The 19,821-nt window shown below is 45.3% G+C and overlaps 1 protein-coding gene across 13 annotated transcripts in view; it reads left to right on the top strand.

The window, feature by feature from the left end:
- The window catches only part of LOC122557976 (tetraspanin-18B-like), a 232,561-nt gene extending 224,062 nt beyond the window's left edge, over positions 1 to 8,499 (top strand). For all 13 annotated transcript variants that reach the window (XM_087996176.1, XM_087996180.1, XM_087996175.1 and 10 more), the window contains 2 exons: positions 5,511 to 5,594; positions 7,925 to 8,499. In XM_087996176.1, the coding sequence (XP_087852302.1) occupies positions 5,511 to 5,594; positions 7,925 to 7,969 (129 nt within the window). In that variant the 3' untranslated portion in view covers positions 7,970 to 8,499. The remainder of the gene's footprint in view (positions 1 to 5,510; positions 5,595 to 7,924) is intronic.
- Positions 8,500 to 19,821: the final 11,322 nt, after the last annotated feature.

Below are 19,821 nucleotides of genomic sequence, written 5' to 3'. Positions count from 1 at the left end.
CCTTTTCCATGTCCTCTCACTCCACCTCACGCTGACTGGCTTCAGCCACATCCTCCATCTTCCCCAACATCATTATCCTTCCAGAACAGCGATACCATCTTGGGACAATATTAAAAATTACACCACTTGGTCTTTACTAGACATGTCCAGTATCTGTTATAAATGTGGGATGATGCACTTGGGCAGGATAAAGAAGGCAAGGGAATACATGGGAAACACTGAGGATCAGAGGGTCCTTCGTGTGCATGTCCACCAGTCTCTTCAGGTATCAGGACAGGTGGCTAAAGTGGCTAAGAAGACTTATACTTGTCTTTATTAGCAGAGGCTTAGAGATGAAGAGCAGGGAGGTGATGCTGGGACAGTATAAAATGTTGGTAAGGCCATAGCTAGAGTACACGGTTCTGGAATCCACATTCTAGGAGGGATGCGTCAACACTGGAGAGGATGCAAAGGTGATTTACCAGTTGCCTGGGCTGGAGGGTTTCAGCTGGGGGAGAGATGTATAAATTGAAGAGGGACATGGATGGGGAAGTTAGGAAGGAACTGTACCCCTTGATGATGGGGGGAATCACTGACCAGGCGGCATAGATTTAAGGTAAGGGGATGAAGGTTTTGACGAGATGTGAGGAAACTGTTTTCACCCGGAGTGTGGTGAGAAGGTGGAACTTCCTGTCTGTCAGGGGGTAGAGGCAGAAATCCTCGTAACATTGAAGAAGTATTTAGACGTGCACTTGCAATGACAAGGCTATGGGCCAAGTGCTGGAAAATGAGGTTAGAATAGTTAGTTTTTACCCAGTGCAGACTCGATGGGCTGGAGGCCCTCTTTCTGGGCTGTAGAACTCGATGGCTCTATCACTCTCCAGGTATTTAAAACAATCTGATGCCTCATGGTTTCAACCGTGGTACAGGAATTGCTAATTGCGCTGTAATTTTGAGAAAGCAGCCAGGCTACTGGGGCTCACTAATTCCCTTTGCTCCTCCCTGTCCATTGGTTACGCAGCATATGGTGGCAACATCTTGAAGACAGCATCTGGATGGAGCAGTGGCCTGTTACCTTGGCGATGGTAGCACAAGTTAATTGATGCTGCCTGGAATGGTCTCCGTGGAACAATTCAAAAGGCAGTGGTGGCCACATTGGTGCAGGCAACATTTCTTTCCTGGTGAAACTGAGCTTCAGACGTTCAAACAGCTGTAAAAGCTTGCCACAATAGTTTCTGGGAAGAATTACAGCCCTCTGAGCTACAGAAATGCAGAAAAGGCCTGAATACATCCAACTTGGCCTGTAAATCCCATCCACTGAGTGGGAGAGATATCTTCAATATTGCCTGAATGTTAAGTGTCTCTGAACTAGTCTCTTTGCCCAAAGTAGAAAGTAATGATATTAGAACATAGAACATAGAATAGTACAGCACAGAACAGGCCCTTCAGCCCAAGATGTTGTGCCGACCATTGATCCTCATGTAAGGTAAACCTAATGTACGAACCCTCAAATTTCTGCGACCATATGTATGTCCAGCAGTCTCTTAAATATCCCCAATGACCTTGCTTCCACAACTGCTGCTCCCACAACTCTCTGCGTAAAGAACCCGCCTCTGACATCCCCTCTATACTTTCCGTCAAACAGCTTAAAACTATGACCCCTCGTGTTAACAATTTCTGCCCTGGGAAAAAGTCTCTGGCTATCAACTCTATCTATGCCTCTCATTATCTTGTACACCTCAATTAGGTCCCCTCTCTTCCTTCTTTTTTCCAATGAAAAAAGTCCGAGCTCAGTCAACCTCTCTTCGTAAGACAAGCCCTCCATTCCAGGCAGCATCCTGGTAAACCTCCTCTGAACCCTCTCCAAAGCATCCACATCTTTCCTATAATAGGGTGACCAGAACTGGTGGGCGGCACGGTGGCACAGTGGTTAGCACTGCTGCCTCACAGCGCCAGAGACCCGGGTTCAATTCCCGCCACAGGCGACTGTGTGGAGTTTGCACGTTCTCCCCGTGTCTGCGTGGGTTTCCTCCGGGTGCTCCGGTTTCCTCCCACAGTCCAAAGATGTGCAGGTCAGGTGAATTGGCCATGCTAAAGGGCCTGTTTCCACACTGTAAGTAATCTAATCTAATGTAAGTAATCTAATCTAATCTAAACTGGATACAGTATTTCAAGTGCGGTCTAACCAAAGTTTTATAGAGCTGCAACAAGATCTCACGACTCTTAAACTCAATCCCCCTGTTAATGAAAGCCAAAACACCATATGCTTTCTTAACAACCCTGTCCACTTGGGTGGCCATTTTAAGGGATCTATGTACCTGCACACCAAGATCCCTCTGTTTCACCACACTGCCAAGAATCCTGTCTTTAATCCTGTACTCAACTTTCAAGTTCAACCTTCCAAAATGCATCACTTCGCATTTATTCAGGTTGAACTCCATCTGTCACCTCTCAGCCCATCTCTGCATCCTGTCAATGTCACGCTGCAGCCTACAGCAGTCCTCTATACTGTCAACGACACCTCCAACCTTTGTGTCGACTGAAAACTTGCTAACCCAACCTTCAATCTCCTCATCCAAGTCATTAATAAAAATTACAAAGAGTAGAGGCCCAAGAACAAAGCCCTGTAGAACACCACTCACCACTGACTTCCAGGCAGAATACTTTCCTTCCACTACCACTCGCTGTCTTCTGTCGACCAGCCAATTCTGTATCCAGACAGCTAAATTTCCCTGTATCCCATTCCTCCTGACCTTCTGAATGAGCCTACCATGGGGAACCTTATCAAATGTCTTGCTGAAGTCCAGATACACCACATCCACCACACAACCCTCATCAACTTGTCTAGTAACATCCTCAAAGAACTCAATAAGGTTTGTGAGGCATGACCTGCCCCTCACAAAGCCGTGCTGACTGCATTTAATCAAGCCATGCTCTTCCAGATGGTCATAAATCCTATCCCTCAGAATCCTTTCTAACACCTTGTAGATGACAGACCTGAGACTGACTGGTCTGTAATTGCCGGGGATTTCCCTATTTCCTTTCTTGAAGAGAGGAATTACATTTGCCTCTCTCCAGTCCTCAGGTACGACTCCAGTGGAGAGCAAGGATGCAAAGATCTTCGCAAGCGGCGAAGCAATCACATTTCTCGTTTCCCAAAGCAGCCGAGGACAAATCTGGTCCGGGCCTGGTGACTTGTCAATCTTAATGTTTGTCAAAATTTTCAGCACATCAGCTTCCTCAATCTCTATGCGTTCCAGCATGCTTACCTGCTCCTCAATGGTTTCATTCACTACAAGGTCCTGTTCATTGGTAAAGACAGAAGCAAAAAACTCATTTAGGGCTTCCCCTACCTCCTCAGACTCTATACACAAGTTCCCTATGCTATCCGTGTTCGGCCCTACTCTTTCTTTGATCATTCTCTTATTCCTCACGTACATGTAAAATGCCTTTGGATTCTCCCTAATCCTTCCAGCCAAGCCTTTTTCGTGCCCCCTCCTGGCTTTCCTCAGACCATTTTTGAGCTCCTTCCTCGCCTGCCTGTAATCCTCTAGAGCTGAGCAAGACCCTAGCTTCCTGCACCTTACATAAGCTTCTTCCTTTTGACGAGAAGCTCCACCGCTCTCGTCATCCAAGGTTCCTTTATCTTACCCCTTCTTGCCTGTTTCAGAGGGACATATTTATTCATCACTTGCAACAACTGTTCCTTAAACAGTCTCCACATGTCTATAGTGCCTTTACCATGGAACAATTGCTCCCAGTCCATGCTTCCCAACTCACGTCTGATAGGATCATAGTTTCCTTTTCCCCAATTAAATATCCTCCCATTGTGCCTGCTTCTCTCCTTCTCCATAGCTATGTAAAATGTGAGGCAGTTGTGGTCACTATCACCAAAATGCTCTCCCACCGCAAGATCTGAAACCTGCCCCGGCTCATTGCCAAGCACCAAATCCAAAATTTTGGGCGGCACGGTGGCACAGTGGTTAGCACTGCTGCCTCACAGCGCCAGAGACCCGGGTTCAATTCCGCCTCAGGCGACTGACTGTGTGGAGTTTGCACATTCTCCCCGTGTCTGCGTGGGTTTCCTCCGGGTGCTCCGGTTTCCTCCCACAGTCCAAAGATGTGCAGGTCAGGTGAATTGGCCATGCTAAATTGTCCGTAGTGTTTGGTAAGGGGTAAATGTAGGGGTATGGGTGGTTTACGCTTCGGCGGGTCGGTGTGGACTTGTTGGGCCGAAGGGCCTGTTTCCACACTGTAAAGTAATCTAATCTAATCTAAAAATGGCCTCTCCCCTCGTCGGCCTGTCAACGTACTGAGTTAGGAAACCCTCCTGAACACACCTTACAAAAACAGTTCCTTCCAAACCATCTGCTCGAAGGAGGTTCCAATCAATATTGGGAAAGTTAAAGTCACCCATTACATCAACCCTACTACATTCACACTTTTCCAAAATCTGCCGACCTATGCTTTCTTCCATCTCCTTGCTGCTATTGGGGAGCCTGTAGTAAACCCCTAATGAGGTGACTGCTCCCTTGCTGTTCCTAATTTCCACCCATACTGACTCGGTAGGCAGATCTTCCTTGACAATGGAAGTGTCTGTAGCTGTGATGCCCTCTCTGATTAGCAGTGCTACACCCCCTCCTCTTTCTCCCCCCCTCCTATTCTTTTTAATTTTCTGAACCCTGGAACATCCAGCAACCATCCCTGCCTCGGAGAAACCCACGTCTCTGTTATGGCCACAACATCATAGCATATTCCGATAGGCTTTTCAACATCCACTACTTTGAGCAGGTCAGAATGAAGACAGTAAATGGCCCGATTAAAAATAGTTAATGTACTTTGCTTGCAAGCGAAGAAATGCCAATAACTGAGTGCAAACAATTGTAAGTTTCTTTATTCCAGAGATACCCCAGCATTACTGGTGAGTTTATTGTTTAAACGGCCTTTATTGGTGGCTACATAGAGTCATAGAGACGTACAGCATGGAAACAGACCCTTCGGTCCAACCCGTCCATGCCAACCAGATATCCCAACCCAATCTAGTCCCACCTGCCAGCACCCGGCCCATATCCCTCCAAATCCTTCCTATTCATATACCCATCCAAATGCCTTTTAAATGTTGCAATTGTACCAGCCTCCACCACTTCCTATGACAGCTCATTCCGTACACGTACCACCCTCTGCGTGAAAAGGTGGCAGCTTAGGTCTCTTTTATATCTTTCCCCTCTCACCCTAAATCTTTTATGGAAGGCGGGATGCATGACTAGCAGGTTAAAGGAACTGGCAGGTTTTTTTTAACAAAGGCAGGATTAGTGAAGATTTCTTCTGGTAGATTTGTGGTGCAAGTCTAACATATAAGCTCCAGTCCTTTTCACACACTGAACCTGTCCCAAGAGGAGTATCCAACTCTCTCTCTCTCTCCAACCTGTGAGATGTTCAAAGAATAGAATTTAGCCAGAGATGAAATGAGTCCTCTTTTGGAATAGTTACAGACACAGACATAAAAAAATCACATTTTCTGTCTTACGCAGGGCTGCTTCGATCTCATTTCAGAGCAGGTGGAATATTATCTTTACGGGCTTGGAGCACTGAACATTTGGATCTTAATAATTGAGGTAATCCTTTAATTGACTTCATCGCAACAATATTCGCAAAACATACGGAGACTAAAGGTGTGAGATTGTATCAAAAATGACTGACCACTCAGTATTTTCCTTTCTCCTTGCTGCCTGTAAACAATATGTGAAAAAGTTATTGGGAGAAAGTGGGGACTGCAGATGCTGGAGATTAGAGTCAAAAAGTGTGGCACAGCACAGCCAGTCAGGCAGCATCCGAGGAGCAGGTGAGTCGACGTTTTGATCATAGTGAAGAGCTTATGCTCGAAATGTTGACTCTCCTGCTCCTCTGATGCTGCCTGACCGGCTGTGCTTTTCCAGCACCACACTTTTTGAGCAAACAATTCCTTCCCAAACCGAGGAATTGGAGAGGGTTTCCTGATGATAGTGACTTTATCCAGTCTGACTTCCTTAGATTTGAAGTGACCTGAGGCTTCCCTTCTCCTGTGTGTTTTGCCAAGTCCTACATTACAAACAGAAGTCCTGTATTTTCCTTCGTTCTGTAGTAAGTGTGACTCCCCTCAACACATGATTCTTGTTCTTATAGTATCCAGCGCCGTTCACAACTCTTCAGATACTGAAACATCACATGCCCACAATCAGCATGATTGATAATTCAGTTATTGCAGTGTATCTTGTAGATGGTACACACTGCTGTCACTGTGTTGGTGGAGAAGGGTGTGCATAATGTAGGTGGTGGATGGTTGGCACCACTCAAGATGAATCCTTCCAGTCTGAAAGGCACTCTGACCCACCATCTCTGCTGGTTACGTCCTGCCCTGGTGCCAAGGGGGTGGGCAGCCTCCATTCCCGGCACCTTCCCCTGCAACCGCAGGAGCTGCAAGACTTGCGCCCACACCTCCCCCCTCACCTCCCTCCAAGGCCCCAAAGGAAACTTCCATATCCGCCACAGATTCACCTGCACCTCCACACACATCATCTATTGCATCCTCTGCACCCGATGTGGCCTCCTCTATATTGGGGAGACAGGCCGCCTACTTGCGGAGCGTTTCAGAGAACACCTCTGGGACACCCGGACCAACCAACCCAACCACCCTGTGGCTCAACACTTCAACTCCCTCTCCCACTCCACCAAGGATATGCAGGTCTTTGGACTCCTCCATCGTCAGACCACAACAACTCGACGGTTGGAGGAAGAGCGCCTCATCTTCCGCCTAGGAACCCTCCAACCACAAGGGATGAACTCGGATTTCACCAGTTTCCTCATTTCCCCTCCCCCCACCTTGTCTCAGTCAAATCCAGCGAATTCAGCACCGCCTTCCTAACCTGCAATCTTCTTCCTGACCTCTCCGCCCCCACCCCAGTCTGACCTATCACCCTCACCTTGACCTCCTTCCACCTATCACATTTCCGATGCCCCTCCCCCAAGTCCCTCCTCCCTACCTTTTATCTCAGCCTGCTGGACAAACTTTCCTCATTCCTGAAGAAGGGCTTATGCCCGAAACGTCGATTCTCCTGTTCTGGATGCTGCCTGACCTGCTGCGCTTTTCCAGCAACACATTTTCAGCTCTGACCTCCAGCATCTGCAGACCTCACTTTCTCCTTCCGAGGGCATAGTTTGTCAGTTATGCTTGTGCAATAATATCACACTGTTTCTTGAAATGTCTGTGGGACAGCTCTCTCCATTTTGACACAAGCTGCACCAAATTAAGTAAAAGATGTTAGTAAGGAGCACATGATAAGGGGCTGGGGTAGTCATTGTCCTTCCTGGTGCACTGTTTGATGCCGGGTTTCCTTGAATGTTTTGTGGTGACTTGCTAGGTTATTTCAGAAGGCAGGGGAAACTGAGGACTGCAGTTGCTGGAGATTAGAGTCGGGAGTGTGGTGCTGAAAAAGCACAGCAGGTCAGGCAGCATCCGAGGAGCAGGAGAATCAACATTTCGGGCCTCAGCCCTTCATCAGGAATATTTCAGAGGGCAGTTAGGAGTTAATCAGATTGCTGTTGGACTGGAGTTACATGTAGATCAGACAACGTAGGGATGACAGATATCCTTCCCTTAAGGAAACACATTTCTTTTTGGGAAACGATAAAATGTTCATATAAACTGGCAATTTCTAGATCTTATTAATTAATTGAATCTAAGTTCCAGCAGCTGCTTTCATGGGAACTGAACCTGTGTCCCCAGTGCATGAGATTACCAATTGACATTACCAGCATCTACCCTAACACAATAAAAAGATTAATCTTATTACAGCTCCTTTCACAGATCCTGAGCCATCCAAAACACTTTACATCACAGTTTCACAAACAGAAACATGATGGTGATCAGATCATCTGCTTTCAGTGGTGTTCATCTTTCTCTTTTCAGATATTTGTGATGATCTTTGCAATCTGGCTCTACCAACGAGCTTAGAAGAGCTCTCTCCCCGGGTTCTTACCGTTGTTTAATATTGACAGAGGCAGACAGTCACCTAGTGGCAACTGTAGAAACTGCATCGCTTTGTGGAGCACCTCAATGTAATGGACACTTCAATCATTCTTACCATCAGACTCTGAGCTGAAAGTATGACTTGTGACAGAAGACTGGACTGGGAATTTGACCAGAGGCTACAAACCCAGGTGGAAACAACACAGTGGGGAAGAAGGTGGAGAGCAGTGCGGATTTGTAAATGAATGAACATACATACGCTATCTATACAATGTACAAGAAAGAAACAATAGATCTTACCTCCAGAATCAATGACTGACATTGTCAACTTTCTTTGTTGCTGTGAGAAGCAATGTGAATAATTCATAATGTGAATGATTTATTTTTCAAATAATGTTCTGGTTGGTGGCGAGTGATGTTTGGGACCACGGAGTGGGGGTTTGAGGGCTGATACTGTTGGATGGGGGTGAGAATGGGTGCTGTAGGATGGGTGATATAGGATGGATGCTGTAAGATGTAGGGTGGGTGATAGAGGGTGGGTACTATAGGGTGGGTGACATAGGATGGGTGCTGTAGGGTGGATGCTGTAGGATGGATGATATATGATGGATGCTGTAAGATGTAGGGTGGGTGATAGAGGGTGGGTACTATAGGGTGGGTGACATAGGATGGGTGCTGTAGGGTGGGTGCTGTAAGATGGTGATATACGATGAGTGATGTAAGGTGGATAATAGAGGTTGGGTGCTGTAGGGTGGGTGATAGAGGGTGGGTGCTGTCGGGCGGGTATTGTAAGGTAGATGTAGGGTGGGTGCTGTAGGGTGGGTGTTAGAGGGTGGGTTCTGTTGGGTGGGTAATATAGGATGGGTGTTGTAGGGTGATAGAAGGTCGGTGCTGTAAGATGGTGATATTGGTGGGTGCTGTAAGGTGGTGTTAGAGGGTTGGTGATATAAGAAGGGTGATATAGGGTGAGTGCAGTAGGATGGATGATACACAGTGTGCACTGTTTGGTGACTGAGTAAGACAGTCCCATCAGCTTGGTCACCATAAGCTGAAGCAGCCAATCAGATTCCAGTTCTGACAACCCCTGTCTTGTGGTGAGTGGGAGACATGTGGGGTGGGGAGGGAAGAAGTTGGTGGGGAGAGGAGAGGGATAGGGTTGGGTGGGGGGAACGGGGTGCGAAATATAGAGGCATGGGGTGAGGGTGGGGGTGCTATCTGATATATTGATATACTTCCAATAAATTCTGACCTGGAGAGTTTAATTGTGGACGGTGTATCTCCTGGTTCTGGGTAAAATACAGCATCATCTGTCAAAAATCATAATTTGTCTTCTGGAGTAATGTCCATCCCGAATGATCTCTTATCCTCAAGGCGTTCTTTTCCAAACGTGAAGTGTGTATCTCAATCTGTAAACCCAGTGCTTTGTAGCTATAGGAATGGGGAGGTCAAATCTCCGAGACCTGCTCTTTGTATCAAAAAGTGAAAAAGTGGAGTTATTCTTAATTTTCATGTTGTTTGATTGCCTTGTGAAACGTTTCCAATAAAATGATGTACAGCAGTGCAGTGTGTTCTGCTCCCCAGCTGCCATCTCAGGAAGGAAGGGGAAGTTAGTTCCCCACCTCTGGGCCACCACATGCCTGTTCATGTCCCACTGCCTGGTCCTTAACCTGCTGACTGAACCACTGTTAAATACCGGATTCGTTCTTTCCTGGGTAATTCAGCTTGGGAAAACTCGGGCAATGGCCTGATCCAAAAGCACTGTTTTGAAAAGTTGGACTGTGTTTCAACAACTCAACAGTGAAATTTAAAAATATTTTATGAAAGACCAGCTGGAACCACTCCGCCCTCAGTATACTTATACAACTGGACAACTCCAATGGTGAACACCACTGTATTGAACATCTCCCACTAACCCTACCTTCTTCAGACGATCTTATCAATGGTTTTTCCTGTATGCTAACAATTCTGTCTAGGTCACTTCATAAATTAATTTTGTATAAGGGACTGGGTTCATAAATCCTAGCATACTGCCTTATTAATAATTCTCTTTCATTAAACCCTCTGGAACACAAATCAGACACCATCAATGACTGAACTCTCTAAGTACTAAGTAGCTCTCTAAATGTTCATTAGTGTTGTTGGGGGAGTTAGGAACAGCTCCCCTTTAGAGGCAGAACCTCAGTAACCTCACTCTGTGACAGTATTGAAGGAAGAATTCACTCCCACAATTTAACCTACAGACCCCATTCTTTTTTTTAATAGAATCCCCACAGTGTGGAAACAGGCCATTTGGCCCAACAAGTCCGCACTAATCCTCCACCCAAACCTATCCCCCAACTCTAACCCTGTAACACTGCATTTCCCATGGCCAATGTACCTAACCTGCACATCCATGAGTATTGTAGGTAATTTAACATGGCCAGTTCACCTAACTTGCATATCTTTGGACTAGCGGGAGGAAACCAGGCCACCCGGTGGAAACCTGCCCAGACACGGGGAGAACGTGCAAACTCCACACTGGAATCAAAGCTGGGTCCCTGGCACTGTGAGTCACCGATGTTAATCGCTGAGTCACCGTGCCACCCTCTGTATTCTGGCATGTCCCGAGGGAACACCATTCACATGCACCATTTCCACTGTTTTTCCCATTTCCTTTAGTAATAATGTCTTTCTGAAGCCCACAGAGGTATTCCACTCCCAATAATTTGCTTTTACATGCCTTATGGCCATGAAAACATATTGTTTTTATGGACATCATGTTTGTTCTCTGTGTTAGAATTTCTAATGACTGGGCCACCTTTCATAAGACGTTGTCATCCACACTTCTCTTTAGCCAATTCATGTTTTCTGCTGACTTTCTCTCTGAAGTTCTCTTTCTCTTTCCTTATCTCTCCCCCACCCACATTGTTAAGTCTCTCTCTCAAAGTGTGGAGGTGCTGGTATTGGACTGGGATGGACAAGGTCAGAAGTCACATGGCACCAGGTTATCGTCCAACAGATTTATTTTAAATTACAAGCTTTCTGAGTGCTGCCTCTTTGTAAGTCCACTTCACCTAGTCATAGAGTCAGAGAGATGTACAGCACAGAAACAGACCTTTTAGTCCAACTCATCCATGCCGACCAGATATCCCAATCTAATCGAGTCCTGTTTGCCAGCACTTGACCCATATCCCTCTAAATCCTTCCTATTCGTATACCCATCCAGTTGCCTTTTAAATGTTGTCGTTGTACCAGTCTCCACCACTTCCTCTGGCAGCTCATCCACACACGTACCACCCTTTGTGTGAAAAAGTTGCCCCTTAGGTCCCTTTTATATCTTTCCCCTCTCACCCTAAACCTATGCCCTCTAGTTCTGGACTCCCCCACCCCAGGGAAAAGAGCTTGTCTCTTTATTCTATCCATGCCCCTCATGATTTTAGAAACCTCTATAAAATTACCTGACAAAGGGGCAGCATGCAAAAAGCTTGTGATTTCCAATAAACCTATTGGACCAGGTGTTGTGTGACTTCTGATCTTTCTCTTGAGGTTTTAAGTTAAAACATCTTCCTTTCTCATGAAAGTTCAACCTGGGTTAAACTGTTCCTTCCAATTCCAAATCCTCTATAGCACTACTGTTCAGACTTGAAGAGGATTTCATCTGATTTCCTTACAGAACTCAAAATAATTATTTTATGATAACACAAGACCTATTCTTAAAACAAGTGGGCAAGCATTGTCAACATTTAAATTATTGTCGTACATTAGAACTATAACCCTTGAATCCCAAATAGACATAACCCAATCCCAAACACAAAAGACATCATTCTCTGCAGAAAGATCAATTTTTAAATTATCAAATTACCAAACAGCTTTTTTGGCCAAAGGGCTGAAGATGATGGATGGACTTTGATGACTTCTCATGAGTCAGAGTTCCTTGTCAATGAAGTCAAGTTTCACTGGGTGTCAAGGTGGCTCAGTAGTTAGCACTGTTACTTCACAGCGGTGGAAACTTGGGTTCAATTCAGACAGATATCTGTGTGGGGTTTGCACGTTCTCCCCATTTCTGCATGAGTTTTATCCCACAGTTCGAAGTTAGTGCAAGTTAGGTGGAATGGCAATTGGAAATGCAGGGTTATAGGGATGGGTAAGGGGGTGGGTCTGGGTGGGATCCTCCTTGGAGGATCAGTGTGGACTCAGTGAGCTGAATGGCCTGCTTTCACAATGTCCAATTCTATACTCTGACAGCTGGAGATTGATGGAAGATCTTCAGCTCAGATTAAAACTAAACTTCACATATATCATTTGGAAGTGACCACGAGTCAGCTTTTCATGATTATATTAGATCAGCAGAATAGAGATGCTTAGAAAATGTTATCAGATTTCCAACATTGGTACTGAAAGGCTGAAAGACCCACAATGCTTGGTGTTGCTTCCTAACTGACTACCTAGATCTATGAAAACTGAAACTAAGTCCAAAAAGGGTTGTCATTACAGAATCTTCCTTCATTATTCAAAGTCAGGATTTCCAATAATTAAGGGCCATAAACCCCAGGTCTTATCTCCCTAAAAGCTTTGCTCAGCTTTTCTCCAAAGTCACTTCACTTTCTACGAACAGCAAAGAAACCTCAGCACATCTTAAACCTTTGTGCCAGGAAATTGTATTCCAACAGCTTCCTTCAGTGTACCTCCACTGTAGTTTTTCCCTCCCAGTAAACTATACTGTAAAAGTCCCATCATCCATTTCCCCACATCTCTGCCCTTCAATAGACTCACTCTCTTGATTTTGGATTAGTGGTGCTGGAAGAGCACAGCAGTTCAGGCAGCATCCCTGGAGCAGCGAAATCGACGTTTCGGGCAAAAGCCCTTACTCTCTTGATATCCTCCCATGAGTATACCCACACTTCTTGATCTTCCCTCTGTACACATGCACTATCAGAGATGCAGTGGTATAGTTCGGTTGTTACTGAACCAATAATCCAAAGATTTGGCTAATGTCTCCTGGACATGGATTTCAATCCTACCATGGAAGTTGTGATGCTCAAATTCTATAAATCTGGGATTAAAGTCAGTCTAATGGATTCATGTTATCATTTTTGATTGTTATAAAAACTTATGTAGTTTATTCAATGCCCCCGGGGCATGTAATCTATCACCTTCAGCTGGTCTGTCTGACATGTAATCCATGCCATGGCAATGTAGTTGACATTTAACTGCTCTCTGAAATGGTCGAGAGAGCCAATCAGATGCGAAACAAATGCCAGACTTATGAATGCCAGCTGCAACCCAAAGAAGAATAAATAAAACATCTATTAACTGGCCTATCTCCATCACTGAATATTTACATATTATTGCTTTTTCCTCAATACACCCACCCAATCAATCCTCTTCCTCAGTACCTCAAACTCTATTAATCTCCTCCCTCAGTATACCCTCCCATCAATCCCTGCCTCAGTACACACTCCCTATCAAACCCCTCTCTCAATACACACACCCTATCAATCTCCTCCCTCAGTACATACTCCCTATCAATCCCCTCCCTCAGTACACACTCCCTACCAAACCCTCCCTCAGTACACACTCCCTACCAATCCCCTCCCTCAGTACACCCTCCCTATCATTCTCTTCCTTGGGTGGACCCACAGTATGCACTTCCCTTCAGTACATCCACATTATTAATCACCTCCCTTCAGAACATAGAGTCATATAGATGTACAGCATGGAAACAGACCCTTCGGTCCAACCCGTCCATGCCGATCAGATATCCCAACCCAATCTAATCCCACCTGCCAGCACCCTGCCTATATCCCTCCAAACCCTTCCTATTCATATACCCATCCAAATGCCTCTTAAAAGTTGCAATTGTACCAGCCTCCACCACTTCCTCTGGCAGCTCATTCCATACACGTACCACCCTCTGCATGAAAATGTTGCCCCTTTTATGTCTTTCCCCTCTCACCCTAAACCTATACCCTCTAGTTCTGGACTCCCCAACCCCAGGGAAAAGACTTTGCCTATTTATCCTATCCATGCCCCTCATAATTTTGTAAACCTCAGCCTCCGACGCTCCAGGGAAAACAGCCCCAGCCTGTTCAGCCTCTCCCTGTAGCTCAGATCCTCCAACCCTGGTGACATCCTTGTAAATCTTTTCTGAACCCTTTCAAGTTTCACAACATCTTTCCAATAGGAAGGAGACCAGAATTGCACGCAATATTCCAACAGTGGCCTAACCAATGCCCTGTACAGCCGCAACATGACCTCCCAACTCCTGTACTCCATACTCTGACCAATAAAGGAAAGCATACCAAACGCCGCCTTCGCTATCCTATCTACCTGCAACTCCACTTTCATGGAGCTATGAACCTGCACTCCAAGGTCTCTTTGTTCAGCAACATTCCCTCGAATCTTACCATTAAGTGGATAAGCCCTGCTAAGATTTGCTTTCCCAAAATGCAGCACCTCGCATTTATCTGAATTAAACTCCATCTGCCAGTTCTCAGCCCATTGGCCCATCTGGTCAAGATCCTGTTGTAATCTGAGGTAACCCTCTTCGCTGTCCACTACACCTCCAATTTTGGTGTCATCTGCAAACTTACTAACTGTACCTCTTATGCTCGCATCCAAATCATTTATGTAAATGACAAAAAGTAGAGGGCCCAGCACCGATCCTTGTGGCACTCCACTGGTCACAGGCCTCCAGTCTGAAAAACAACTCTCCACCACCACCCTCTGTCTTCTACATTTGAGCCAGTTCTGTATCCAAATGGCTAGTTCTCCCTGTATTCCATGAGATCTAACCTTGCTAATCAGTCTCCCATGGGGAACCTTGTCGAATGCCTTACTGAAGTCCATATAGATGACATCTACCACTCTGCCCTCATCAATCCTCTTTGTTACTTCATCAAAAAACTCAATAATGTTTGTGAGACATGATTTCCCACGCACAAAACCATGTTGACTATCCCGAATCAGTCCTTGCCTTTCCAAATACATGTACATCCTGTCCCTCAGGATTCCCTCCAACAACTTGCCCACCACCAAGGTCAGGCTCATTGGTCTATAGTTCCCTGGCTTGTCCTTACCACCCTTCTTAAACAGTGGCACCACATTTGCCAACCTCCAGTCTTCCGGCACCTCACCTGTGACTATCGATGATACAAATATCTCAGCAAGAGGCCTAGCAATCACTTCTCTAGCTTCCCACAGAGTTCTCTGTTACACCCGATCAGGTCCTGGGGATTTATCCACCTTTAACCATTTCAAGACATCCAGCACTTCCTCCTCTGTAATCTGGACATTTTGCAAGATGTCACCATCTATTTCCCGACAGTCTATATCTTCCATATCCTTTTCCACAGTCAATACTGATGCAAAATACTCATTTAGTATCTCCCCCATTTTCTGTGGCTCCACACAAAGGCTGCCTTGCTGATCTTTGAGGGGTTGAAACTTTATTGCTGGAACAGCACAGCAGGTCAGGCAGCATCCAGGGAACAGGAGATTCGACGTTTCGGGCACAGGCCCTTCTTCAGGAATGAGCAGAGAGTGTTCAGCAGGAGAAGATAAAAGGTAGGGATCTTTGAGGGGCCCTATTCTCTCCCTAGTTCCCCTTTTGTCCTTAATATATTTGTAAAATCTCTTTGGATTCTCCTTATTTGTATTTGCCAAAGCTATCTCATGTCCCCGTTTTGCCCTCCTGACTTCCCTCTTAAGAAAACTCCTACTTCCTTTATGGTCTTCTAAGGATTCACTCGATCGCTCCTGTCTAAATCTGACATGTGCTTCCTTCTTTTTCTTAACCAAACCCTCAATTTCTTTAGTCATCCAGCATTCCTTTTCACCCTGACAGGAATATACATTGGATTCTTGTTATCTCATTTCTGAAGGCTTACCATTTTCCAGCTGTCCCTTACCTGCGAACATCTGCCTCCCATCAGTTTTTGAAAGTTCTTGCCTAATACCGTTAAAATTGGCCTTTCTCCAATTTAGAACTTCAACTTTTAGATCTGGTCTATCCTTTTCTATCACTATTTTAAAACGAATAAAATTATGGTCACTGGCCCCAAAGTGCTCACCCACTGACACCTCAGTCACCTGCCCTGCCTTATTTCCCAAGAGTAGGTCAAGTTTTGCACCTTCTCTAGTAGGTACATCCACATACTGAATCAGAAAATTGTCTTGTACACACTTAAGAAATTCCTCTCCATCTAAACGTTTAACACTATGGCAGTTCCAGTTGATGTTTGGAAAGTTTAAATCCCCAACCATAACCACCCTATTATTCTTACAGATAACTGAGATCTCCTTACAAGTTTGTTTCTCAATTTCCTCTGACAATTGGGGGGTCTATGATACAATCCCAATAAGGTGATCATCCCTTTCTTATTTCTCAGTTCCACCCAAATAACTTCCCTGGATGTATTTCCAGGAATATCCTCCCTCAGCATAGCTGTAATGCTATCCCTTATCAAAAATGCCACTCCCCCTCCTACCTTACATAGAACATAGAACATAGAACATAGAACATAGAAGAATACAGCGCAGTACAGGCCCTTTGGCCCTCGATGTTGCGCCGATCCAAGCCCACCTAACCTATACTAACCCACTATCCTCCATATACCTATCCAATGCCCGCTTAAATGCCCATAAAGAGGGAGAGTCTACCACTGCTACTGGCAGGGCATTCCATGAACTTACGACTCGCTGAGTGAAGAACCTACCCCTAACTTCAGTCCTATATCTACCCCCCCTTAATTTAAAGCTATGCCCCCTTGTAATACCCGACTCCATACGCGGGAAAAGGTTCACACTGTCAACCCTATCTAACCCCCTAATCATCTTGTACACCTCAATCAAGTCACCCCTAAACCTTCTTTTCTCTAATGAAAACAGCCCCAAGTGTCTCAGTCTTTCCTCATACGATCTTCCTTCCATACCAGGCAACATCCTGGTAAACCTCCTCTGCACCCGTTCCAGTGCCTCCACATCCTTCCTATAGTATGGCGACCAAAACTGCACACAATATTCCAGATGCGGCCGCACCAGAGTCTTATACAACTGCATCATGACCTCAGGACTCCGGAACTCAATTCCTCTACCAATAAAAGCCAGTACGCCATATGCCTTCCTCACCGCACTATTTACCTGGGTGGCAACTTTCAGAGATCTGTGTACATGGACACCAAGATCCCTCTGCTCATCCACACTACCAAGTATCCGACCATTAGCCCAGTACCCCATCTTTTTGTTATTCTTCCCAAAGTGAATCACCTCACACTTAGCTACATTGAATTCCATTTGCCACCTTTCTGCCCAGCTCTGCAGCTTCTCTATATCCTGCTGTAACCTGCCACATCCTTCCTCACTGTCAACAACTCCTCTGACTTTCGTATCATCCACAAACTTGCTCACCCAACCTTCTAACCCCTCTTCCAGGTCATTTATAAAAATGACAAACAGCAATGGTCTCAAAACAGATCCTTGCGGAACACCGCTAGTGACGGCACTCCATGAAGAAACTTTGCCATCAACTACTACCCTCTGTCTTCTTCCATCCAGCCAATTTCTAATCCAAACCTCCAACTCACCCTCAATGCCATATCTCCGTATTTTCTGCAGTAGCCTACCATGGGGAACCTTATCAAATGCCTTACTAAAATCCATATATACCACATCTACCGCTTTCCCCTCATCAACCTCCTTCGTCACCTTTTCAAAGAATTCAATAAGGTTTGTGAGGCACGACCTGCCCTTCACAAAACCATGCTGACTATCCTTGATTACATTATTCCTATCCAGATGTGCATAAATCCTATCCCTTACAATTCTCTCTAAGACTTTGCCCACAACAGAAGTGAGACTCACCGGCCTATAGTTACTAGGGTTATCCCTACTCCCCTTTTTGAACAAGGGAACCACATTTGCTATCCTCCAGTCTTCTGGCACTACTCCTGTAGACAAAGAGGACATAAAAATCAAGGCCAATGGCTCTGCAATCTCCTCCCTAGCTTCCCAGAGAATCCTAGGATAAATGCCATCAGGCCCAGGGGACTTATCTATTTTCACCTTTTCCAGGATTTCCAACACCTCTTCTCTACATCTTGCCTCCCTTTCTATCCTTCCTGTCGCATTTGTATCCTGGAACATTAAGCTGCCAGTCCTGCCCATCCCTGAGCCATGTTTCTGTAATTGTTATGATATCCCAGTCCCATGTTCCTAACCATGCCCTGAGTTCATCTGCCTTCCCTGTTAGGCCCCTTGCATTGAAATAAATGCAGTTTAATTTATTAGTCCTACCTTGTCCCTGCCTGCCCTGACTGTTTGACTCACTTCTGTTCTCAGCTGCACCCGTCTCAGATCGATCTCTTTCCTCACTATCTCCCTGGGTCCCACCCCCCCACCTTGCTAGTTTAAATCCTCCCAAGCAGTTCTAGCAAATTTCCCTGCCATTTTATTCGTTCCCTTCTAATTTAGGTGCAATCCGTCCGTCTTGTATAGGTCACTTCTACCCCAAAAGAGATTCCAATGATCCAAAATGTGAATCCTTCTCCCATACACCAGCTCCTCAGCCAAGCATTCATCTGCTCTATCCTCCTATTCCTGCCCTCACTAGCTCGTAGCACTGGGAGTAATCCAGATATTACTACCCTTGAGGACCTTCTTTTTAAATTTCTGCCTAACTCTCTGTAATCTCCCTTCAGAATCTCAACCTTTTCCCTTCCTATGTCATTGGGTTCAATGTGGACAATGACCTCTTGCTGGCCCTTCTTCCCCGTGAGAACAGTCTGCACCCTCTCTGAGACATCCTTGATCCTGGCACCAGGGAAACAACACACCATTCTGCTTTTTCTCTGCTGGCCACAGAAACATCTGTCTGTACCCCGGACTACAGAATCCCCTGACACAATTGATCTCTTGGAAGCCGACGTACCCCTCGTTGCATTACAGCAAGTCTCAATACCAGAAACTTGGCTGTTCGTGCTACGTTCTCCTGAGAATCCATCACCCCCTACATTTTCCAAAACAGCATTCCTGTTTGAAATGGGTATATCTATAAAAGACTCCTGCTCTAGCTGCCTACCTCTCTTACCCTTCCTGGAGTTAACCCATCTATGTGACTGTATCTGAGACATTGCCCCCTTTCCTATAACTGCCAACCATCACATACTGTTGCTGTTGCAACTTCCTCATCGCTTCTATTTGTCTCTCCAACTGATCCACTTGATCTGATAAGATTCACATCCAACAGCATTTATGGCAGATATAATCCGCAGTAACCCTTTTACTCTCTTTAAACTCCCACATCTGACAAGAAGTACATATCACTCTATTAAAGGCCATTTTTGCTCCTTCACAATCTACAGACCCAGAAAATAACACCGTCTTATTCCTCTACAAACACTGCCCCAGGTTAAATTAATAGCTATGGCTTATATTTTAAGTTTAATCAAGAGACTTATCTCCAAAAACATATCATCAAGAAAGAACCCACTGTACTCACTAATACAGCCTTTCTCTTGGACAGACTTAAAACAATGATTAATTTATCTGATTCTGTGCTGTGAACTTCGCCCAACAGTTCCTCCAAGATCAGTTGTGAATTTCACTGTTTGTTAATTTTCCCAGATGCACTCCGATGTCCAGAGATACATGAATTCAAACAGCAAAGGCAGTAACTGTGCAGGTTCTCTCTCTCTCTCTCCTGCACTGTCCTCGCCATGTGCTTCCTTTGTCTGCCCTTCTCCCTTTTAAAACTGCTGTTGTTTTGACTTTTTTTTCTCCAAAGTATCAAAACAATGCAACAGCATATAAAACAGTAATTGCTGTTCCTAGAATTCGAAGAAATCACCTCCAGCACCTAA

This window comes from Chiloscyllium plagiosum, unplaced genomic scaffold (assembly GCF_037043375.1).
Source record: "Chiloscyllium plagiosum isolate Xiang-an unplaced genomic scaffold, Cpla_swu_hap1 HiC_scaffold_18, whole genome shotgun sequence".
Lineage (NCBI taxonomy): Eukaryota > Metazoa > Chordata > Chondrichthyes > Orectolobiformes > Hemiscylliidae > Chiloscyllium > Chiloscyllium plagiosum.
The sequence above is the reverse complement of the archived record's forward strand: the minus strand, read 5'-3'. Positions and strand labels throughout refer to the sequence as shown.